The sequence below is a fragment of the Manihot esculenta genome, chromosome 7 (assembly GCF_001659605.2).
Source record: "Manihot esculenta cultivar AM560-2 chromosome 7, M.esculenta_v8, whole genome shotgun sequence".
Classification (NCBI taxonomy): domain Eukaryota; kingdom Viridiplantae; phylum Streptophyta; class Magnoliopsida; order Malpighiales; family Euphorbiaceae; genus Manihot; species Manihot esculenta.
The window spans coordinates 30,299,653-30,324,787 of NC_035167.2; the positions used below are offsets into that span (position 1 = coordinate 30,299,653).

Genomic DNA, 25,135 nt, shown 5'->3' on the forward strand with positions numbered 1-25,135 from the left:
TTAATAGGTCCTATTTTATTTCTATCCTGATATGATTAAATTCGCTTTGCACCATAGATTTGGTCAAAATTATAATATTTCAATTCAAAAATCTTTTGATTGAGTCTCTTTTCTTTTTTTTTTAATTTTTGTTCAACAATCGGTGTAAAATTAAATTTTAAAATAATATTAAATATTTATATCAAAATTAAAATAAAATCATAAAATTAAATAAAAAAATTGTGAGTTTTACTATCAATCAAATTGTGAGATATGATTAAGGTAATTTCTTAAAACGGTGCTGTTATACGTGGAATTTTTAGAAAGCATTACTTGCTGAAAAATTGTGAGATTTTTCTAGAATTACTATCGATATTAATAGATTTATTCAAATGAACTTTGGTATTTTCTTCCTTATCAGTTTAATTATATATCTCTTAATTTTTTTTTAAAAAAAATCCGTCGATGAATTGAAGTCAAGAGAAGTGTGCAACTTAAATTACCGGCGAGCAGCAGGGACATCAACAAGAATCTTCAGCAATACATGTTCTCAAGGATCTTGCCATCTCACAAGTCACGTGCAGGTGTGAACGCTAATATATTTTATTTATAAAAACAAAAAAGAAAGAATATTTTAATTTATTTGAAAAAAATAATATTTTAAAGAAAGAATATTTTAAATTTTTGAAAAAAGAAAATAATATTTTATCAGACAACTATATCCCACTTTTCCCTCCCACTAGCTTGTCTTCGTCACAGCAATAAGAGAAAAAAAAAAAATTCCTTCAAAAGCAGCCTTTTGATTTACTTGTACGAGTTGACGAAGGTTTGATTGTTAATTATTTCGTTTTTTTTATTTATATAATTAAATTTAATTTTTCATCACCCAATTAGTGGAAATTAACATTTCATAGCTTTGATTTTCATGTGATTTTAATTTTCAAAATTAAAAAACTTACTAATAAATTTTTCTATATTCTAAGGACTAAATAATAATTTTTTAACTAAATTGTTAAATTTTATGAAATTATGATGGTAAATTGTAAATGGAATAAAAGAACCTTTTTATACAAAGACTAATTTATCAGTTTTTTAGAATTATAAGGATCAAATAGCTTGATTTTAAAAATATAGGATTAAAGTGTAGGTTTATTAAATTATGGGACTAAATTATAAATTTTTATTAATCATTTTGTTTAAATTAGGTTTCGATTGTGTAGTCCGAAATGCTAATGGTAAATTTATTGCGGCTAAAATAGACTGTTTTTGCAGTCAAATGGAGGTTAAGTGTGCTGAGGCAATGGTTTTTCAAGAGGCGTTGAGCTGGATTAAAGAGTGGGGATGGGATCGAGTTCTTTTCGAATGTGATGCTCAGGTTCTTATTGTATCCATTAACAATGTTTTGTTAAATGATTTATCATCTTTTGGTCTTTTGGTTCAATATTGTAAATTGCTTCTATCCAGTTATGAAAAAGCAAGATGTGATTTTATTTACAGGTCTGCGAATGATATCGCTTATATTCTAGCAATATCGGTTCATTTTGAGTCAGGTCAATGTCCCACCTTCTCATATAGTTTCTTTGATCGTTTTGAATTAATGATATTCCTCGCATTTTTTTTTTAAAAAAAAAACATATTTTATATTGAATTCCAATGTGAACACGCGCATTATGCCTTTGAAGAGAAGAAAAATGCCAACTAAAACTAGTTGGAGTTTTGTTATTAAATTTATTATTTTAATGTCTTAATATATAAATTAATATATATTTAAACTTAAAAAGTTTAGCTGAAGTTTTCATTCTCACTCTTCTAAATGATTTTTCTTATCAATAATAATGTTATTAAAATTATTTATATTTATTTATAAAAAAATTTGGTCAAAGATAAAAGATGATTCTGCTGTTAATAAAAGCATATTTAAATAACAAAATTTTAGTAGAATTCCATTTAAAATCATTTTCTAAAGAGTTTAATTTGAGTATCTTTTTTAAAATAGTTTTAGCTTTTAAATTTATTTTTTTAAGTAGATGAATAGTTCTAATATTTTAAAAATGAATTCTACGATATTTAAGTAAATTCTTTTTTTTTTTGTTTTTTAAAGGAGAAAATATCAATTTTTTAACGTTAAATATACTTTTTTTATTATATTTAAATAAAACTTTATTTTTTGTCATTTCAGTCAAGTATACAAACTTTATTGGTTTTATTTGCTCATTGGTACTAAAATTATTTATCGAATCAAAAAGTTTAAATTCTAATTTTTAATCAAATCAATTATATAAAAAGAAATTTATCGATTATCGATATTTTTTAAATAAAAGTATTCAGTATAGATTTTTTTGAGAGATCATGTTAATTTGGTAAAAATAATTAACAGTACTTTAAAACCAATAGATTTTTTTATTTATAGAATATATATGGAAATACTATGAAGAAAAAAACCATACAAGGAAATCATCTGCACATTAAAAAACTCCATAGAGAAAAAGAAATAAAAGGAATAAATCAAATTAAAAAAATAAATATAAATTCAAGTGATGACTATTGGGTTTTTTCTACTCTGAATAAGATTGGTCTAAGAAAATAACGTTAGTGTGGAAAGAACTCTAACACCCGTATTCATATGCGTGTCGGAAAAAATTAAATTACCGTTTAGAGTAAAAAAAATTCTAATATATCTGTATGTATGAATTTGAATAAGAGAAATATGTGATACTGTAACAGAAAAACCGTTAGACGACATTGACAAACAAAAAGAAAATGAATAAAAGTAAAATAACATTTTCGTTCTCGATTAAGCTTTTTGAATATTAAAATATTACCGTAAAATAAATGTGAAAGTTTTTAATTCGAGAATTCTATTTTATGAATAAAGTAAATATTTAAAATATTTTATTTTTTAATAAACTTAAATTAAATTTAAAATAAGTAGAATGATAAAAATAATAAATTTAATAAAAATATTTATTGTATTTTTTAAAATTTATATAGATATTTAATTTAATAATTAATGACACCTATTTAAATTAAAAAGTGAACAAAAGAAAGAAGGGGTTATTTTGAAAAAAAAAAAAGAAGAGGGAGGTGGGATGGAATTTTTCTTATTTTGACCGTTTAAAATGCTATAAGCATTTATTTGTCCATAAGTATATTTGCATAAAATATTAATTTTTTATTTAATGGCTATTAAAAAATCAACACATAATAAATACAAATAAAAAATAATAATAAATTAATAAATTTCTAGAAAAATAAATTGTAAAGAAGAGCTGGCCAACTGCAAAGCCACGTCCAAGTGTGCCAGAATCCTATCTTCCCAACCTAAAAGCTGGCCTTGATTTCCTAGGTATATTATCTGATTCTTATTACAACCTTTCAACTTTTTCTCTTGTCGCCACACACGACAATATATGCTACACTTTCAATTTTTTTTTTATTATACATAATACGACAGGAAAATTGATTTTTTTTTTAAATTAAAAAAATTAATTTTTTTAATTGATCTACACAAGAGAATGATGATGAACAGGTAGATTTAATTTTAAACCTAAAATTATGGATCTATTAATTTAAAAAATTAAAATAAACTTATCGGACTTCTAAATAAATTTAGAGTTATTTCCGTCATCCATATACGTTTTAGCAGAAAATTTCTAGAATTCTTCTTTTTTTTTTTTCTTTTTAAATGGCAACCCTATATATCTGGCCGTCTAAGATTTTCTTAACTTCTTAATTTCATAATTTTCTTGCAATAATAGTTCTCTCACCTGTTCTAAGAAAAACTTTTCATCAAAGTTCAAAGTTTGACAAAATAAAAACAAGTTTCATAAATTATCATTATCAGAGATATGGATTTGAATTCGAATTAGGGTCTGAAATATTTGGGATAAAAAAATTAAATTTTCTAATAAAATAGTCAGATTTATTACAGTTACAAATGGGATCACAAAAAAAATGAGAAAATTGTTTAAAATTTTAATATAAAAAGAGGGAGAGAGAATAATTTCAGAAAATTCAAAGCTTGTGAATTCTTTTATAATTTTCTGAAAGATTGATTGTGACGTTGGAATAAGTATTTACCTTATTGGTCCACGTAGTTTGTTCTTGATTTTGATTTCAAATATGGAGCTTGTCTAGTTAAAATTACTACTTTGTGGTTTCTGTTTTGGCGGTTTCTTGTGGTGGTCTCCTCCTTCTCTGCTGCTCTTAGTTGGTCTGTTTCGATACGTTTCCCAGAAAAAATATTTGATTTTCTCGCCTTCCCTTCTCTTTTTTCTTCCCTTTTCCCTCTTGAAAACTCACCCATTTGTAAAGATTTTCTCATTTAAATACATGCCCATGCTTTTGATTTTCTCGGCAAGAAAATGGGATTCTTGAGCACTTTGTTGGGATTTATTGGTTTTGTATTTGCATTTCCTCTTGGACTTCTAGTTGGGTTCTTCCTCTTCGTTTATTCTGAGCCTAAAGATGTTAAGGTAATCAAGTTTTTAACTTAATCTTGTCCTTTGATGATTTCTTCTCCCCATTTTTCTGTGGAATCCAGTAATTTGATTTTCTTTGATGATTTTGATATTGCCAAACAGAGTAGAGATTGGGTTTTTTTACTATGTTTTTTAATTTGATTTGAGGGTTAGCTGAGATAATGTAAATTTCCCCTTCTCCTTCTGGATTTAATTGAAATGCACTGCTTCTTTGGCATTATATTCCATTATTCTCACTTGATTATGATTCTTTCTTATTATTGGTATTATTATTGATAAGTTATAGATTGTGATGTTTGCTTTGTGAAGTGTGGTGGTTCAACTTGTTAATTCTATGATTAAGATGAAGGTGACTGTTTACTTACATTGTGGGCCTGCTTTAAGGAACTTAATTATTAAGATTAGCTTTTGTTCTTGCATTTGATGTATGCTGGTCCCCCCAACCTCTTCACCCCTTCTCATTTTTTCTGTGTTTTTTCACACCATCTTAGAGCTTTAGTATGTTTTTAGTGTTTTTTTCCTTCTCTTAATGATGGAGCAATAAGGTTATGTCTTTTATTTTTAACAACATGAAGTGACAGATTTAGTGTTTTATGGTGTCAAAAAAATGGTCTTAAATTAAATTTGATAATTTTTAATCATACGAACGCTGAAGTAACAAAATATTTTTTTTCCAAATATGATTTTTTCCATGAAAAGCAAATTTGTCCCTCAAACCACAATACCAAACAGGCACTTAGCTTTTCAAAAAGTATTCCTCTTCATGACGGAAATGGAACAATTGAATACTATGATAATTGGATTAAATTTCATTATGCCAAAGTCATTCTTTATTGATGTTTTTGCTTCATCATCTGAGGGAAATGCAAACCTTTCATTATTTACTTAAACTGTGTGCATATTCAAAAGAAAGGAGGTTGAAGTTACAATGATGACTCAGTTGAAATTATCTAATATTCTCTGCTTGGCCTTTTGGATTTTGATTTTTGAGCATGGACTATCTAATATAGGATGTAGAGGTTAGACCGCTTCAGGAACTGGACTCAGACACCTTGCAAGATATACTGCCTGAGATTCCATTATGGGTGAAGTGCCCTGATTACGAACGGGTAAGCATAGTATATTTAGCTTGTATATTGCCTATTAAAATATCTTTAGGTTCTTAAGTGCTTGCTGCAGTTCCTTTACTGTATATATTTGTTCTTTCTGCTGATTATGCTTGCCTGAATTTTCAGGTGGACTGGTTAAACAAGTTTATCTTGGATATGTGGCCTTACCTTGATAAGGTGATTTGATCTCTTGAATAGCCTTGCTTTTGATGATGAATAGTTAAACGTTGCATTCATTAATCATCATGATCCACAGGCAATTTGTGCTGCAATAAAAAGCACAACCAAATCTATGTTTGCAGAGTACATTGGGAAGTATAAGATAGAAGAAATTGAGTTTGAGAATTTAACTCTTGGAACTCTTCCTCCTACCATCCATGGTTAGTACTTTGTGGTTTTGTTAATATTGATCATTGAATAATTTGAACAATTGAAAAGCTTTGATTATTATTTTTCTTGGGTTTGCAGATATATTTAAAAAAAGAAAATTTACTATTTAGTTTTTGTGGTATGGAGAAACTCATTAGTTGGTTGCTTCGATTTTGAAAATTTTATTAAAATATCTCTAAGATTTTAAAAAATTTATTAATTAGTCATTCCATTAATTTTAATCGTTAAGTGTTTTACTAAATCTATGTGATGTAAGTGTTTTATTAAATTTCTGTGGTATGATATGAAAAAATTCATTAGTTGGTCTCTTAGTTTTGTAAAAATGTCTACTAATTAGTTTTTTCATATTGATGTCATTTTAAACTTTTCTATAATATTTAACGGTTAAAATTAATAGAAAGACTAAATTAATAGACTTTTTAAAATCTTAAGGACGTTTTAATATATTTTTTAAAATTAAAGGAATAACTAGTGAGTTTTCCTATATCATAGGGACTAAATAGCAACTTTTCCTTAAAAAAAAGCGTGCTTTTCCAATTGAAAGTGGTCTTGTGTGCCAGTTGAAGCAGTCATTTTAGTTCATTAACACACATATAACCACCATTAATTAGACATCCAAGTTTTGAATATACAATTGAATTTCCAAAATCATAGCAGTAGTTTAGCAAAAATTTGCAGGCAAGATACATAAGGCATTGACCCTTATAATGTTTCTATATTGTTTTTCTTTGAAACTTTTCAGGTGTCAAAGTCTATGAGACTAATGAGAAGGATTTGGTGATGGAACCAGCAATTAGGTGGGCTGGTAATCCCAATATAATCTTGGGGTTGAAAATAATGTCTTTACAAATCAAAGTACAGGTCAGAAGAGCCTAAAAGGCAAAATCTTTTTATGAAAGAAAAAGAATAGTCTTGTTAGTTCCTACTAAGAAGATGCATATCCTCCAAAAGATTGATAATGCTTTTCTGCAGTTAGTTGATTTGCAAATATTTGCAGCACCAAGGGTAGCCTTGAAACCTCTAGTTCCTACCTTTCCATGTTTCGCAAACATCATCGTGTCGTTGATGGAGAGGGTAAGCAGTATCTTTTTTTTTTGTCAATTAAAAAGGTTTTCTTTTGATTGTTTAATTAAAAGCAAATGACTAAAAGTTTTGTATATGGTGATTTCTCACTCATTTACAGCCACATGTAGATTTCGGACTAAAAATTATGGGAGGGGATGTGATGTCCATACCTGGCCTTTACAGATTTGTTCAGGTGCTGCTCTGGTAATACTTATATATGGGTAGGATCAGGCTATGTTTATATTGTCTGAAAATGGATAATAACTAATTACTTTACATTAAGGTTTAAACTATTTGCTAACTATCCTAAACACTTGCAGGAGATGATCAGAAAACAAGTAGCAAGCCTTTATCTGTGGCCCCAATCTCTTGATATACCTGTTCTTGATGCATCAACGTAAGCATAAATTAGATGATGAATCATGATATGATTTATCAATTGTGATTAGGATTTAGGCTGCGAAAACTGAAGCCATCAGAAAATTTCTGTTCAAGCAGATGATGACTTCAGCATGAACCAATATACAAATATTAGGAGTGAAACATACACCTCTCATCAAAGATGAAATCATTTTCATTTTCTTTAGCACGATTCATTTTGCATGAAAAAATTCAAATGGATTCTTTCATAATCATGCAGGTTTTCAACTTCTTCCAAAATGAAAATTTTTTAAGTCTTTTATTCCAAACAAGAGAATTATTAGAAGAGAAATTAATTGAATTGAATTTTTGCGAAATTCTTGATTTCAAGTAGTGGGTTTATGCACTTGGGATTATAAATGAGTTGTATTTGTTGTATCTCATGCCAAATGAAATCATTCCCTTTGTGAAATGAGTCCATTTTCAAGATTTCAAAGAACTAATCGGTAAGACTAGGTGAAGGCCTTATGAATTTCATGTCAAAACCTTTCCACTGCACTTATATGGAAAGATTTGATGCAATTTCATTGTGTGATCTTGTTTTATTTTCCCTTGTAGTGTGGCTGTAAAGAAGCCTGTGGGGATACTGCATGTGAAGGTTGTGAGAGCAATGAAACTCTTAAAGGCTGATTTATTGGGAACATCTGATCCATATGTCAAACTCAGCTTAACTGGAGATAAGCTACCAGCAAAGAAAACCACAATCAAGAAGAATAATTTAAATCCTGTGTGGAATGAGAACTTCAAGCTTATTGTCAAGGATCCTCAGTCTCAAGTTCTTCAACTACAAGTATTTGATTGGGATAAGGTTTGGCTTAGAAATCTAAATTTTAATTGACTTTTCATTTTTCTCACTTTTTAACATCTGCATTTAGATTGTAGTAACCTTCCTTTGGCATGATTCATTTTGCAAGAAAATAATTCGAATGGATTCTTGCAAAATCATGCAATAATCTTTAAAGTTAAAATGAATTGAATTCTTCCATTTCAAATAAGATAATTGTGTGAAATTCTTAATTCCAAACAGGGAGTGAGAGTTTAAACATCTTAATTTTGTTTCGCAGGTTGGTGGACATGACAGATTAGGAATGCAGCTAATTCCTTTAAAAGTTCTGACAAACCATGAGCCAAAAGAATTTACTCTTGATTTGCTTAAGCACACAAAGATTAACAATTCTCAAGACAAGAAGCGAAGAGGGCAAATCGTGGTGGAGCTAACTTTTGTGCCTTTCAAAGAAGATAGTACTAAATTCAATGAAGCTTTGGATGGTGGAAGTGAAAAGTCTTCTGAAGAGGAGAAGTTGAGTGGAGCAGGTTTACTTTCAGTTATTGTTCAAGGAGCTCAGGATGTAGAAGGAGTGCATCACAATAATCCATATGCTTCAGTCCTTTTCAGAGGAGAAAAGAAGACAACAAAGGTGAAGAAGCTCTCTCTCTCTCTCTCTCTCTTTTTCATCTTTAGCTATGATGAGAAAAACTCATTTTTGTTTTCAGATGATGAGAAAAACTCGAGACCCACGTTGGAATGAGGAATTCCAATTTACACTTGATCAAGCTCCTTTACATGAGAAGATCCGAATTGATGTTATGAGCAAGAGGACACGCTTTAGTTTCAAATCAAAGGTACAGCAAACAGGATCATATTTCTCATCTGATATACACATGTAATCATTTTTTAAAAAACTGTATTTTGATCATCCTGTGCCTCAATGCAGGAATCATTGGGGCATGTGGAAGTTAATCTTGATGATGTAGTGCATAATGGACGAATCAATGAGAAATACCATCTAATTGATTCGAAGAATGGAATCATACATGTCGAGATTCGGTGGGATACAGTTTGAGAACATACAAAAGCAAACAGAATTTTACTACAGCACCAGGAAAAAGAGAGAATCTATACAACACTGCTGCTGTTTTTTTTTTTTTTTTCTTTTTTTGTTTTTTCTTTTAAATGATTTACTGACGTTGTGATTATACCCAATTAGGGTACTAATTGGGGCTGTTTGTGCAAAAATATTTGGGTGAATTATTATCGGATACCTATATTTTTTTAAATTAATTAATTATTTAATTTTTATATAAATCATTTCATGTTAAATATATAATTATTTCCTTATAGTAATTAAGATTAATCCATTAAATAACTGAATTAAAATTATACTCTATTTAATAGTTAAATTTATAAAATTCATATAATTAATACAAATTAATCCTATTATTTATAATTTATCAAAGAATTAAATTTTTTTTATGATTTATGTTGCTAATTATATTTTAAATTTTATTGAATGTAATTTAATTTTTTATAAATTAATGAAATTATATGGGAATAATTTTATTACTTTATAAAAATTTAATTAATAAAATTTTTTTCTAATAATAAATCCAACTATTTATAATTATTTTTTAACAAAACACGTGGACCCTAAGGCGTAAGGATGCTGGGATTAAGTTTGACTTGCAGATGGTCAACAGTTTAATGATCATCTATGTGATATCATGATTAAAGAAAGAGAAAATTATTATTTAATTTTAAAAAATATATTAAAATATTTTAATATTTTAAAAAGTTTATAAATTAATTCTTTTAATATTAATCGATTGAAAAATTTAAAATCTCTTTAATATAAATAATTAATAGATAATTTTATAAAATTAAAAAATTAATTAATAATTTTTTAAATTATAAAATTAAATAGTAAAATAATTAATAGTTAAAATTAATTAAATAATTAATTTATAATTTTTTTAAAATTTATAAATATTTTAATATATTTTTTTAAAATTAAAAGATTAATTAATAATTTTTTTTTAAAGGAAAGCCACTCAGCTGCCCTAGTGGACTTTGTGCAGGGCTGTCTGGTAGCCTTCTTCTTTTGTCACTATTATTATTAGGGTAATTTACGATTTAGTCCCTGGGTATTACCATTATTAACAAGTCAGTTCCTGTATTTTTAGAAACCTATTAAAACGTCCTTATGTTTTCTCTCCGTCAACAAAATAGTCCTTCTGTCTATTTTTACCGTTAAAAATATAGTAAAAGACTATATTACCCCCCATTATTTTTCTCCTTCTCCTCCTCCTTCCTTTTCTTCTTCATCAATTATTCTTCTGCTTCTTCTGCTTCTTCTTCTTCTCCTTCTTCTTCTGCTTCTTCTTCTTCTTCTTCTTCTTCTTCTTCTTTCTCTCTCTTCTTCTTCTTCTTCTTCTTCTTCTTCTTCTTCTTCTTCTTCTTTCTCTCTCTTCTTCTTCTTCTTCTTTCTCTCTCTTCTTCTTCTTCTTCTTCTTCTTCTTTCTCTCTCTTCTTCTTCTTCTTCTTCTTCTTCTTCTTCTTCTTCTTCTTCTTCTTCTTCTTCTTCTTTCTCTTCTTCTTCTTCTTCTTCTTCTTCTTTTTCTTCTTCTTCTTCTTCTTCTTCTTCTTCTTCTTCTTCTTCTTCTTCTTCGGAGGAGGAGGAGGAGGAGGAGGAGGAGGAGGAGGACGAAAGAAAAGACAGGGACTATTTCGTTGACAAAAAGAAATGATAAGGACGTTTTAATAGATCTGAGAAAAGATAGGGACTATTTGGTTGACATAAAAAAACGATAAGAACGTTTTAATAGATATGAAAAAAGATAAAAATATTTTAATAGATTTTTGAAAATGTAAGGACTAACTTGTTAATAATTGTAATATACAAGGACTAAATAAATGGTTTTATTTGAGGGTAAAATTGGATTTTAAAAATTTTCTCTCTCCTCCTTTATCTAATTTTAACGGAAAATAGGACGGAAGGACTATTTCGTTGACGGAAGTAAAACATAAGGACGTTTTAATAGGTTTCTAAAAATACAGGGACTGACTTGTTAATAATGGTAATACCTAGGGACTAAATCATAAATTACCCTTATTATTATTGTATTTTTCTTTTAAAGTGATATGATGAAGAAAACTGACTTTTAATAATGCTCTCACTGTTTTATTATCTTAATTATATATATTTTTTCTTTTTTCATAATTAAATAACATTACAATTTAATTTTATATCAAAATAAATCTATCTCTATTCATTATTAAAAAATTATATTTTTATAATTTAATATTTAAATTTCCTTAAAAAGTAAAAATTAATACTTTTATAGTAAAAAAAAATAAAAACGTATATACAAAAATATAAATTACTCGGTATGATAGTAAATATATTTGAATAAATCTGAACATAGATTTTAGATTCTACTTCACTAATTTCTCATTTTTTAATTAAAAAAAAGAAAATATTGAATTATTTTTAACATTATAATTATAAAATTAATTTCAATTTTAAATTTAATTTTTTTTAAAGTAAAAACTTTAAATTTTTTTTTAATCAAAAAAGACTTTATTTATCTTGTAAAATAATAATTCAAGAGACAATAAGGAATGTCAATCCAAATCTTGAATCTACCATGATGAATAGACTCTCTAGCTAATAAATGGACAGCTCTATTTTCTGAACGCCGTACTCTACGAATATGAATGTTACCATGAGACCGCATAGTATCCTTACAATCAGAAACAACTAATCCAAACTCCGAAAAGTCATTCAGAGGAGAGCGAATAGCCAAGGCTAAGGATTGGTTATCTGTAAAAATACAACCAGTCTGAAGAAAATAATCTCTAGCATAAGATAAACATTGACGCAAGGCCAAAGTTTCAATAATAACAGGTTGCCCACCCCTCATACAAACCCGAAATTGCAATGGAAAAGAAGTCTTCCAAATCCTCAAATACTGCTGCAAAACCGAAAAAATCAGCTCTAGTAAAGACTGCACAATCAATGAATGCAATCTAATCAACTTTAAGAGTGGTAGCCTCAATCAATAAGAGCACACGAGGAACAAATAGGTTGGATTTCTAAAATGTCATTAAGTCAATTTTTTTTAATATTTTTTAAATATGGGATTTGAGGGTTCCAAAATTTGTGAAGATTTTTTAAAATCTTTGGTAATTGGTAATTTTTTTAAAATAATAATAATAATAATAATAAGATAAAGACAGACTATGCAACAAGATACTTTGATTGACAATCACTATATAAAGTGGGAGGCAACATGAGAAGGGAGTAAATTTAAAAATTTAAAAATATAAAAATATAAATTTAAAAATAAAAAAGGTTTCAGCTTTCTATAGCTCGTTGACTTGCCCTAGAAAAAGTCTGCAAAATTTAGAGGCAGTAAAGGGAATCCAATCCCTCTCTCCCATAAAGGCTTTTTATAAGGATACTTTCATAATGGATCTCCATTACTGCTGCAACTACTCATTGCTATGATATCATTTTCAAAAATTTACTATTTCATCCCTATATTTTAATAAAATTAATTATTTAAAAATCGAAAAAATACTTTTTTATAATCTAATCCATCAATCTTTAAGTACTAATATTTCAATATAGTTAAAACAAAAATACACTAATTTAAAACATTATTAGCAAATAAAATCTAAATAGTTAAATTTTAGTAAAGTTTTAGGACTAAATAGTAATTTTTCTACTATCTTTATAATCTCACACAAGTGGTTGAAGCATGTGATCTAAAAAGGAGATGAGAAAAGAAAAGGAGAGACTTTTATTTGGTTCCATGTTGTTGGTGTTTGTTTTGTGGGGAAGAGGAATATTAGCAATTGTAAAAAGATTGAGCATTTTCCCTTTTAAAAGGTTGTCTTTTTGAGGCTTAGTAAAGTTGAGTAAGTGGGAATAGGAAAATGCACTACCCAATGGACAAAGGAACAAAAAAAAAAAAAAGCTAGCCCTATTCTCCACTTAGCCTCTTCAATCTTCATGTTCGGAATAATTTTAAAATAAAAATAAAATATTTATTTTATAAAATTAAGGATGTAATGCAATATAACAATCGCTTAAAATACGCTATGAGCGCTCAAAATACGCTACGAGCGAACTGTGATTATAAAAAAAATCACGTGATAAAATTATATGTATATATGCTTAGTACACTATCAATGATTTATTTTTTAACACCCAATACCAAATTATGTTTGAAATTTGAGTAAGAAAATAAATTCTTCTTCCACTCATTAAAGTATATATACTTTAATCCTCGTTACATATAAGGAAAAATTATTAATTCACTTGATTATATTACTCTGTTACATTTAGGGGTGAGCATTCAGTCGGTTTGGTTTAAAATCGAATCAAATCGAATAAACTGAAAATTAAAATTTTAATATTTATATAAAAATCGAACAGAATTGATTTTGATCAGAAATCGAATCGAACCGAATCAGATCGGTTTTGATTTTTAATAAATTTTTTATTTTTTACACTTTATTTTTAATATTTTAAAATTTAATTAAAATATTTTAATTTTAATATAATTTAATTTTTTTATATTATTGAAAATAACATATTATTATCACTAAATCGATTCGGTTCGGTTTTTTCGATTCTTTTTTTGATCAAAATCGAATCGAACCGAAATAACCGAAAATTTTGAAATTAAAAACCGAATCAAATTGAAATAAATAAAAAACCGAATCGAATTTTCAAATTAATTCGGTTCGGTCGATTTTTTCGATTTGAACTGAATACTGCTCACCCCTAGTTACACTTTCGTCTAATTTTTTTAAATATATTTAAAATAATCAAAATATATATCCTAGATTTATAGTATTATTTAATTATTAATTATGTTAAAAAAATTTTATTAAAAATAAAAAATTTAATAGAAAAACCTCCGAGTTAATGAAGTTAAAATATAAAAAAAACTAAACAATTGAATTTTAAAAAAATAAAAAAATAAAACTTCGCTTATTTTTATAATTACACCTTAAATTTTAACAAAATAAAAGTTTAGATATAATCATAAAAATAGTAAAGTCTAGGAATTTTTTAAAAAGTTTTTTTATTAATAAAAATATTTATTAAAATATATTATTAAATATATATATATAGTAATTATTCATAAATTTAAATATTATATTATCACTAATTATTTTTATATGTTATATTTAAACTCAATTAAAAATAAAGATAAAACCCTTACGTGGCATCCATTAGAATCTATATCAAAATTGATGTATTGATGTATTCCTAGCTTTGGAAAAAACTAGAAGGTGAGCAGTATTCGGTTTAAATTGAAAAAATCAATCGAATTGAATTGATTTAAAAATTTAGTTCGATTTTTTATATATTTCGGTTCAGTTTTTAATTTTAGAAATTTCGGTTATTTCGGTTTGGTTCAGTTTTGATTAGAAAAAAATTGAAAAAAACGAATCGAACCAATTAGTGATAATAATATGTTTTTTTTAATAATATAGAGAAATTAAATCATATTAAGATTAAAATATTTTAATTAAAATTTAAAATATTAAAAATAAAGTGTAAAAAATAAAAAAATTATTAAAAATCGAAATCGATCAAACCGAACCGAATCAGACCGATTCGGTTCGATTCGGTTTCTGATCAAAATCGGTTTGGTTCGATTTTCATAAACACTAAAATTTCAATTTTCGGTTTATTCGGTTCGGTTTGGTTCAAAACCGAACTGACCGAATGCTCACCCCTATAAAAAACCTCCCAACTTCAACGAGTACTTAAAGTTTTAACTGGATAATTTTTAACGGACTCGATCCACTTTGAATCAAAATTTAAATAAAAATTTTTTTATTATAATTTTTTTAAAAAAATCAATAAAATAAATATATATTTTTTTTTCAATTGGCCAAATTTCATTGGTATCAGATCATTAAAAAATTTTAAAAAATAACGATAGGCAATGAATATTTTTATCACTAATTATATAAACCACTGCATATTATAACAAGATAGAAGGAAATGTTTTTCTTCTACAACAAAAATATATGATAATCTTAATGAATATTAATTTTTTTTTAAATATATAGTTTATTTCTAATTTTTTTGTCATATAAATACAAATATTAAGTGCATAAATAATAAAAAAAATTATAAAAAGAATTTACTTTTTATATAATATTAGTGTTTGTTAATAAAAAGGGCTTCTAAATAAAAGTTAAAGTAAAATATATAATATATTTTGAAATAATAATTAAAAGGATAAATTATATTTTAATATTTAAATTTTAATATAATTAATAGATTAATTTTTATATTTTTAAAATTCAACACTTAAATCTTTTTATAATTAGTTTATAAAAATTATAGATTATTTCATTTATTTTTACTGTTAGAAGTATAAAAATATATTTATTACTTTATTTAAATAGATAAATTATATTTTAATCATTAAATTTTAATAAAATTAATAAATTCATCTTTATATTTTTAAAATTAAATATTTAAATTCTTTTATAATCACTCATTTCACACTTCAATTCTTTTATCCATTTATTGCAATTAAAAACATAAATAAATATTTATTATTATTTTTTAAATTAAAAATATTAAAAAATTAAAATTTTATCATTTTTGCTCTTTTATTAAAATTTAAATATTTTGATTATAAAAATATTTAAATTTCCATTAAATTTTTGTCCCATTTATCTCATTCAATTAATTTTTAATATATTTTTTATCCTTCAATTTCAATTTATTAAAATATTTAAGTACTTGATAGTTTTAAAATTTTAAAAAAATATTTATAATTTCAGCTATTTTTAAATAATACTAAATAATTTTAATTAAATTATAAATTTTTATAAAAAATATTTAAAAAAAATTATACTCTTTAATTATTCAGTAGTTTTGAATTAGTTTTAGTTTATAATGAATAAAATAACTGTAATTTTATACGAATTAAATATATAAAATTTAAAATTTTAATTTTAAGAATAAAAAATTAATCTTTTAATTACACTAAAATTCATTGATTAAAATATAATTCACATATTTCACTTACATCGATAAGAATTTAAGTGTTTATAAAAATATTTTAAAAATTTAATATTTCTTCTCCCTTAATCGATCGACTCATAAAATTATGAATAAATTAATTATAAAGAAATTTAAGTGTTTAATTTTAGAAATATAGTTATAAATTTGATAATTATTCTAAAAACTCATGATGAATAAAATTATAATTTATTTTAATTAAAATATGAATAATTTTAAATAATAATTATATTTTTTAATATATATATATATATATATATATATATCTTAATGTTATTTATAATTGTGATTTAATTTTTATATAATTTTTTAATATGGTATTAATATAATATTAGTTCTTAAGCATTTTTCTTTAATTATTTAGTATTATATTTATCATTTTTATTTATCTTTCAAATAATATATAAATAGTCTATTAAATTGAAAAATAATTAAATTATAGTATTTTAAAATTAAAATTTTAAGATTAAAAATTAAAAATATTTCTAAAAGCACTTTAAGTTTTTCACGCCAGATAAGAACAATTATTATCTTTCAATATTTTTTAGAAGAAAATACCGTAAATGAGTATAAAGATTATTTTAGTATGAATTTTAATTAAATATTTTATAAATTTTACTATTCTAAACTTCCATATCTCAAGGATTTGGTGGTCAAAAAGTAAAACTTGCTGGGAATGTCAACCCTGTTGACAAAGGACCATGTCAATGGCGTGCACGTGCGGAACTCATGCCTTGTGCCAATAAAATAAAATAATTAAGGAAAAAAATATATCATCATTAGAAAAATCCCACCATTTTGAGTAATCCCTACAAAATAATAAGATTTTTGCATTTTTTCGAGTTAAAAAAAAATTGAAAATTTAAATTTAATCTAAATTTATTTAAGTATAAACAGCCTACCACCCAAACTTTACAAATTTAAAACAGGCTGGGCAGGTTATAAAATTTTAAAATTTATTTATTTATTTTTAATTATTATTACATTATAAGAATATATTTAATATTATTTTATATTGAATTCTCTTTTTACTATTATCATTTTAAAAAGAAAAATTTATATTTTAATCATTAATTATTGCCATTATTAATAAGTCAGTCCCTGCATTTTTATAAATATATTAATTTTCTATCACTTATCACGTTAAAAATAGATAAATGATTGAGAGAAAGAATTTTTAAAATTTAATTTTACTCCCAAATATAATCTTTATTTAGTTCTTAGATATTACTATTATTAATAAGTCAGTCCCTACATTTTTAAAGATCTATTAAAACGCCCTTATATTTTCTCAGATATATTATAACGTCCTTATCATTTTTTTTTATCAATGAAATAGTCCCTCCTTCTTAAAAAATAAGAAGAAAAAAAGAAGAAAAAGAATATGATGATAAATGAGAAGAAGAAGAAAAAGAATAAAAAAAGAAGAAAGAGAAGAAGAAGATAACAATGATGATGAAGAAAAAGAAGAAGAAGAAAAATCTCCTATTTCTTCTTAAAGAAGAATAAAAAGAAAAATCGAAGAAGAATTAAAAGAAAAATCGAAGAAGAATTAAAGAATAAGAAGAAAAAGAAGAAAAAGAATAATAAGAACTAAAGAAGAAAAATAAGAGAAAGAAAAATCAATGAGGAGGAGGAGGAGGAGGAGGAGGAGGAGGAGGAGGAGGAGGAGGAGGAGGAGGAGGAGGAGGAGGAGGAGGAGGAGGAGGAGGAGAAGAAAAGGAAGGGGGTAATTTGATATTTTGCTATATTTTTAATGGCAGAAATAGATTGAATGACTATTTTGTTAACAAAGAGAAAAGATAAAAATGTTTTAATAAGTTTCTGAAAATATAGGAACTGACGTATTAGTAATGATAATATCTAAGAACTAAATTGTAAATTTTATTTTTAAAAATATATATTTATTAATTATTTATAATATAATAATAAATATTTTTAATTATTTTTATAATATATTTTATTATTTTTAACATATTAATCTAATAACATTATTATTTAATTGTATCTATAAGATTTACCGATAAACTTTTATTTAATTTTTATATTATATATTATAGTAATATATTTTGTTATATATATTATAAAATATATTTAATTATATTATTAATAAATAAATAATTAATAATAAGTACCATAAAATTCTTCTCAATAAAGAAATAATAAAAAATTATAAATTATTGAAATAATATAAATAATGTAAAGGTCATTTAATAGAATAGACACGATAAAATCTCATTAAATAAAGAAAATAATAATATGTGATATGAAAGAAGAAAAAAAACACCAAAAATAAGGAGAGCATAATCTTAATATTGAAGTAAGAAATTCATATATATTCTTAAATATATATGATATTTATTTGAATAAAAAATAAAAAAATAAAAAAAAAGAAAAAGGAAAAAGAGTGGGGCACTAAAAGGAAATTAGAGATTTAATCCTATTAGAATTTTAGTTTTTTTTTTAATTTAAATTTTAAGAAAATAAAAAAATAACCAATAAAGTTTTTATTTATTCAAGTTTAGTTTGATATAGCCATTTTTTGTAAATTAAATTTAATTCGATTAAAAAATAAATTAAATTACTTTTATTTTGATTTGTAAATTTATTTAAAATTATTTTATATCAATTTTATTCAATTCCAAATTTAATTTAATTTATTTTATTTTAATTTTAAATCATATTTAATTGAATTAATATAAATAATTAAAATGAAAATATTATTTTTCATCATAAAAATAACAACAATTTTTTTCAAAAAATTCATATAAATAATTTATGAAAAAAAAAATCCCAAATCACATATTTTTACGAACCATTCATATAATTCATATTTTAAAAATTATTTAAAAAATAAAAATTAGGGATTGAGAGAGTAAAAATTAAAATTTTACATATTTACTCCGTCTTGAGTGGAAATGCATTAATATAATTATGATTTGAGTAGTTGAAATTTTATTATTTCTTTGGTCTTTTGTCGAAATTATTAGTTTTGTTTGAGTAAAGTGAATTCAAAGTAATATTTTGCTTACAGAATTTTATAACATACTCAATTGGCTAAATAATTTAGAATAATTTATTAAATACCTAAATTTTTATAATCATAATCACTAAATATAATTATCAATTTGCTTATCAAATAAAGTTAGTCAATATTTTATTTGCAATTAATTTAAATTTAAATTTAAATTTTATTAATTATACTCTAAATTTTTATAAAAATAAATTATAATAAAACAACAAGACCATAGTAATGTTTGGTAACAAGAACAAGACCATAGTATAATTTTATTAATTATATTCTAAATTTTTTAAAATTCGGACAATCATTGTAATTGTTTTCTAAAATTATTAAGGAAAAATTATTTTTTAGTCCTTGTGATGTAACGTAATTAACACTTTTATCCCTCTATTTTGGCGATTTAACACTTAAGTCCCTCACTTTCTCTTCCGTCCAAATTCGTAGTCCTTCCGTCCATTTAAATCGTTTGGTCAAAGAGTCAAAGGTGAGATGTGATAATTTTTTTCAAAAATACCCTTTTTTCAATGTGAAATTCCAGAAGAAGAAGAAGAAGAAGAAGAAGAAGAAGAAGAAGAAGAAGAAGAAGAAGAAGAAAAAGAAGAAAGTGAGGGACTTAAGTGTTTGGGTCGCCAAAATAGAGAGACAGAAGTGTTAATTACGTTAAACCTTAGGGATTAAAAAGTAATTTTCCCAATTATTAATTTAAATATTTAGTAAAAAGAAAGAAGGGTTAAAATGGTAATTGTATCCTAAAAATTATTAATTTAAATATTTTATTAATTATACTCTAAATATTTGGTAAAAAGAAAGAAGGGTTAAAATGGTAAAAGAGGAAGAGAATAGTGAAATGATTGCAAAAAGCAACCAAAACGTGCTTTTATTTTACTTCTCTTTTTCACTATTCTCTCAATTAAACCAACGACACTCACCAAAGCTCAGAATCCTCTCTCTCACTCTAATTTTCTCAAAGAATCAACCTTTCTCCTCTCCTTCTCACCTTTCCATGACGGTCAAGACCACCACTTTCAACCCTACTCCTGCTCTCAGCTCTCAACCCATACGCCCTCTGCGGCTCACTTCCTTCCTTTGACATTTTTTAGCTTCTCAAGCTCGCGTTTCTCCACCAAATACAGCCCAAAACAGTCCCCTCTTGAAAAAATAGAAGGGACATTAGACCAGCTCTCTACCTCTCGGTTTTCGTGTTCCATTTCACTTTTGTTATAACCCCATTATCTCTCCCATTCCAAGAAAGAACAAAACAGAAAAACAAAGAGAGTAGCTTGTTTCTAAGCATTTTGAGATCTGTTTTTGTTCATTCTTGCTTTTTGTTTTTTCAGTTGTTTAGTTGAAACTCCTTGGATTTTTGTTTTGGTTCTTGAATATTTGGAAAGAGTTGAAGTTTCAAGTAAAATGGGAAGCAAATGGAGGAAACCGAAGTTATCATTGCGTTTAAATCTTTGTGCGTATGTACCAAGAACGCTAGAGGATTTATCACCACCCTCAAGTGAGAGACTATCTGATGCTGCTTTGCTTTCACCTGCGAATTGGGACTCAAGGCCAATGACACCTACTCCTTCTTCACATGGTTTATGGTTGTCCAAGATTGGGAGCAAATCACCAAAGGTTTTTTTTTTTTTTTTTTTAAACTCTATTTGTTACCTTGTTTTAGTTACAAATACTTGTATTTTAGTATTTTCCCTGCTGGTTTTTCTTACTTTCGAGTTCAGTTTGAGGTGAAAAAAAAAGTAATGGATTTTTGAGTGTTGGGTTTTTTTTTTTCTAAAAAAAAATGTTTGACAGTTTGTGGTTCATGTGGGTATTGTTGGTATGCTTGGTGGATTTGATGTTGGAATTCATATTGGTTGTGGAATTTTTATGTGGACTTGGCTGAATTAATTTAATAGTTTTATGCTTCATTTGTGATTTTGTTATTACTAGAGCTTGTATGTAATTATGTGTGATGAACATTCTAGTTTCCTATTGGCTGCTTGGTCTTTAATTGCTGAGAAAGAGGGGAAGACAGGGTCTTTAATTGCCCAAATAAGCCAAGTTGTTATATTTCCATTAATTGAGTGAAGGTTTTCTTTTCGTGGTTATTGCATAATGAAACGTCTTCTTTCCTAGATTTTGATTGATATTTCCTGTTCGTACATCGTTTTCAGCTATTAAAAGCGGCTTACGTTTTGCAGAAGCATTTATCTTCTTTGTATTTTTCTCAGACATGGACAGTTGAAAAAGCATAGAAATTTCTCATTTTTTTACAGCCACTTATTTCATACTTGTCCTGATATTTGATAAGAAGTTAAATGATCTTGTTGAAACATTGGTTCTTGTTCGGTTCCGGATTTTAAAATCATTACATAGAATTCTTTGTATCTCTGAATTTTTGCCTTCTTAATTTTGTTTGAATGTCATTTTCAGGCAGTGGGGAAAAAAGTAGAAATGAAGAACTGTATAATTGAATAGTAAACATATGTTTGTTAATAATTTATTAGCAATTTTGGCAGTTTTTGAGCAGTACTTGAAATTATTGAGCTGCTGGGCTGATGTCATGTTGTTTCCCACTCTTTGACCTTGTGGGGTTAATGAATATGTCTTTTTCTGAATCATTTTCAATTGCCTTAACAATAAAAGAAGGCTACAGGATTCATCTTTCCTTTTCCCCTTTCCCTTGGATGGTGGTTTAAACTTTGGACTGTTTGGGTGTTTGATTGCAAGCTTTCTAGGTGTGAAACTTCATCAAAGAAGTAAAGGAAAAGAAAGGAAAATAAAGGAAAGGAAACATCACAAAGCAACATATGATCTTGCTTGCTTTGATATATAGGTTTTATTTGCATTGAGTGGCCTGGTTTATCTGTTGCATAAAATAATTGTTTGATAACATTTCAAAAGTCAGTCTTATTTTTAACTCCACATTATCTAGTGTATGGTGTGGCCCATATGTTGGGTACCTAATATCCACTTCTTTCCAGATTAATACTTATCCTTTTCTATGACAATGCGGCCTGGCCTAGAGTCGAGGACATTCAGGCATACAGATTATCCTGTTGTGGTTATTGCTGTCTGACCAAGATGCTATGAGACAAGTAGTTTATTGTCATCTTCTGTTTTTATTTTTTGTTTGTTGTTCTTTTGTTATTGTTTTTATTTTTCATTTTTTATTTGTTTGTGGGGGAGGGGATGTGAGAGAGAGAGGTATGTGCCTTAGTTGGCTCAGGACTCAATTCTTCTACAAGATAAATGTTTGTTATGAGATCTTTGATGTACCATGCATGGGATGGGACTGCATTCTCGTTATTGGCTGTATTCATATATGTTCTTTTCTATATCATCCATGATGCTACTGATCCTCAATATATATTGTGAGATTATTTTTTATTTTGAATTTTATCCCATATTTACTCTTTCTTGCTCGTTTTTGTTTTGCAATTTCAGCAAACCTGCTCCATATGCTTGGCCAAGATGAAACAAGGAGGCGGACATGCTATTTTCACTGCAGAGTGCTCACATTCCTTCCATTTCCATTGCATTACGTCAAATGTAAAACATGGTAACCAAATTTGTCCGGTTTGCAGAGCAAAATGGAAAGAAATCCCCTTGCAGGCTCCCAATTTGGAACCTTTGCCCAACAGAGGTTCCATCAATGCAGTAGGTTGGCCTCAACATGATGCTTTGATGACTGTGGTCCGACGATTACCTCCTCGTCGAGATTTGAATCGAAGGCATATTGTTCCATTGCTTCAGGCTCCTGAACCAAGCGTATTTGATGATGATGAATCTGTGGATCTCCAACCTGTATTTACTGATAAAAGTTCTGGTAATAGAAATGCTGCAGATCACAATTCTGCTAGAATAGAGATCAAGGCATACCCAGAAGTTTCAGCTGCATCACGATCCAAGTCATATGATAACTTCACTGTCTTGGTCAATCTCAAAGCTGGTGCTACTACTATAGGCCAAGATCTCAGAAGAAACCAGGCTAGCTCACCTCAACTTTCTCAAACTTCACGTGCTCCAGTTGACCTAGTCACGGTGCTTGACATCAGCGGTAGCATGGCAGGTACAAAGCTAGCATTGCTAAAACGAGCCATGGGGTTTGTAATACAAAACCTTGGCCCCAATGATAGGCTCTCAGTTATTGCCTTCTCTTCCACTGCCAGTCGCCTCTTTCCTCTTCGTCGAATGTCTGATACAGGCCGGAAGCTGGCACTTCAAGCTGTCAATTCCTTGGTTGCAAATGGTGGAACTAACATTGCTGAAGGCCTGAGAAAGGGAGCAAAAGTAATGGAAGACCGAAGAGAAAAGAATCCTGTGGCAAGTATAATACTGCTATCAGATGGGCAGGATACGTACACTGTCAGTGGTTCCGGTTGTAGCCAATCTCATCCAAATTACCAGTTGCTTCTCCCTTCATCTATTCATGGTGGTGACACTGCAGGGTTCAAGATTCCGGTTCATTCTTTTGGCTTTGGTGCAGACCATGATGCTTCATCAATGCATTCAATTTCAGAAATTTCTGGAGGCACCTTCTCTTTCATTGAGACTGAAGCCATTATCCAGGACGCATTCGCACAATGCATTGGGGGACTTTTAAGTGTTGTTGTGCAGGAGCTGCAGGTGGGAGTGGAATGCGTTCACCCAAGTATCCACCTTGGTTCGCTGAAAGTGGGAAGTTACCCAAGTCGTGTGATGGCTGATGGACGCACAGGATTTATTGATGTTGGAGATCTGTATGCTGATGAAGAGAGGGATTTTCTGGTTTCAATCAATGTCCCAGCTGAGCCATCCAGGAATCAAACATCACTCATAAAGGTGAGATGTGTTTACAAGGATCCTTTAACTAAAGAACTGGCAACATTAAAAACTGAAGAAGTTAGGCTTGAGAGGCCCGAAATATCTGGAGAAGGAACACTGTCAATCGAAGTAGATAGACAACAGAATAGACTTCAAGCAGCCGCTGCAATGTCACGGGCAAGAACTGCAGCTGAGCAGGGAGATCTGGCTGGTGCAGTTTCTATCCTTGAAAATTGTCAAAGGGTTTTGTCAGAAACTATGTCAGCTAAATCCCACGATCGATTATGCATCGCATTAGATGCAGAGCTCAAGGAGATGCAAGAGAGGATGGCAAGTAGGCATGTATATGAAGCATCTGGAAGAGCTTATATTCTTTCAGGTCTGAGCTCACACTCATGGCAAAGAGCAACAGCTAGAGGAGACTCAACTGATGGTTCAAGTCTCATTCAGGCATATCAAACCCCATCAATGACAGAGATGCTGACTCGATCTCACGCTTCATTACTCGGTAGTCCATCAGCTCAGAGGCTTGTCCAACCATTATGGCCATTCGAGTCGCAGCCAAATCCAAGGTGACTTGCTCAGAGGCCTCTCTAGCTTTTATTTTTGGGGTAAACAGGAGAGATATACAGAGGGTATTTTTGATAGTAATTTTGCTCCTCTTACTAATGTAAATGAATAAAATCTGGGAAAAGGGTGAAGCAGTATATTTGGAAGTCAAGAAAAGGAATACTAGGCATTTTGTGTTGCAGGGGTTGATGTAGATAAGGAGAAACAGTACTTTTTCTGTGAGAGAAATGGGTATAAGTTTGTAATTGTGATGATTGAGATGAAGCTTTTGCCTAATATAGTTTACCTGCTCTCAATTCTTTTGGAGAATTATGCTATTTTTTGCTTAGTTAAATCAAGAGTTAGGTTCTCTCTACCCCTCTCATAGATATGTTTCTGCACATAATGTTTTACTTGCAACCTCTCAATTTTGATTAAGAAAGTTTACTATGGTATAAAAAAATTTTATTAATTACTATTTAT

The 25,135-nt window shown here is 27.5% G+C and overlaps 2 protein-coding genes across 4 annotated transcripts; both read left to right on the top strand.

The window, feature by feature from the left end:
- Positions 1–4,085: 4,085 nt before the first annotated feature.
- On the top strand, positions 4,086–9,530 carry LOC110618485 (synaptotagmin-3). Of its 3 annotated transcripts, XM_021761623.2 has the most exons (12): positions 4,086–4,454; positions 5,471–5,569; positions 5,696–5,746; positions 5,826–5,949; positions 6,702–6,820; positions 6,932–7,033; positions 7,143–7,217; positions 7,345–7,421; positions 8,003–8,252; positions 8,509–8,862; positions 8,939–9,067; positions 9,160–9,530. In XM_021761623.2, the coding sequence occupies exons 1-12, from the start codon at positions 4,344–4,346 to the stop codon at positions 9,286–9,288; spliced, it is 1,620 nt and encodes a 539-aa protein (XP_021617315.1). In that variant the 5' UTR covers positions 4,086–4,343; the 3' UTR covers positions 9,289–9,530. The 3 variants fall into 3 exon arrangements, with proteins under 3 accessions (XP_021617315.1, XP_043814571.1, XP_043814572.1); XM_043958636.1 differs by lacking the exons at positions 4,086–4,454; positions 5,471–5,569 and having other exon boundaries at positions 7,143–7,228; XM_043958637.1 differs by lacking the exons at positions 4,086–4,454; positions 5,471–5,569; positions 5,696–5,746; positions 5,826–5,949; positions 6,702–6,820 and having other exon boundaries at positions 6,863–7,033; positions 7,143–7,228.
- Positions 9,531–20,210: 10,680 nt separating this feature from the next.
- On the top strand, positions 20,211–24,982 carry LOC110619386 (E3 ubiquitin-protein ligase WAV3). The gene is made up of 2 exons (XM_021762797.2): positions 20,211–20,932; positions 22,745–24,982. The coding sequence occupies exons 1-2, from the start codon at positions 20,720–20,722 to the stop codon at positions 24,677–24,679; spliced, it is 2,148 nt and encodes a 715-aa protein (XP_021618489.1). The 5' UTR covers positions 20,211–20,719; the 3' UTR covers positions 24,680–24,982.
- The last annotated feature ends 153 nt before the right edge of the window (positions 24,983–25,135 follow it).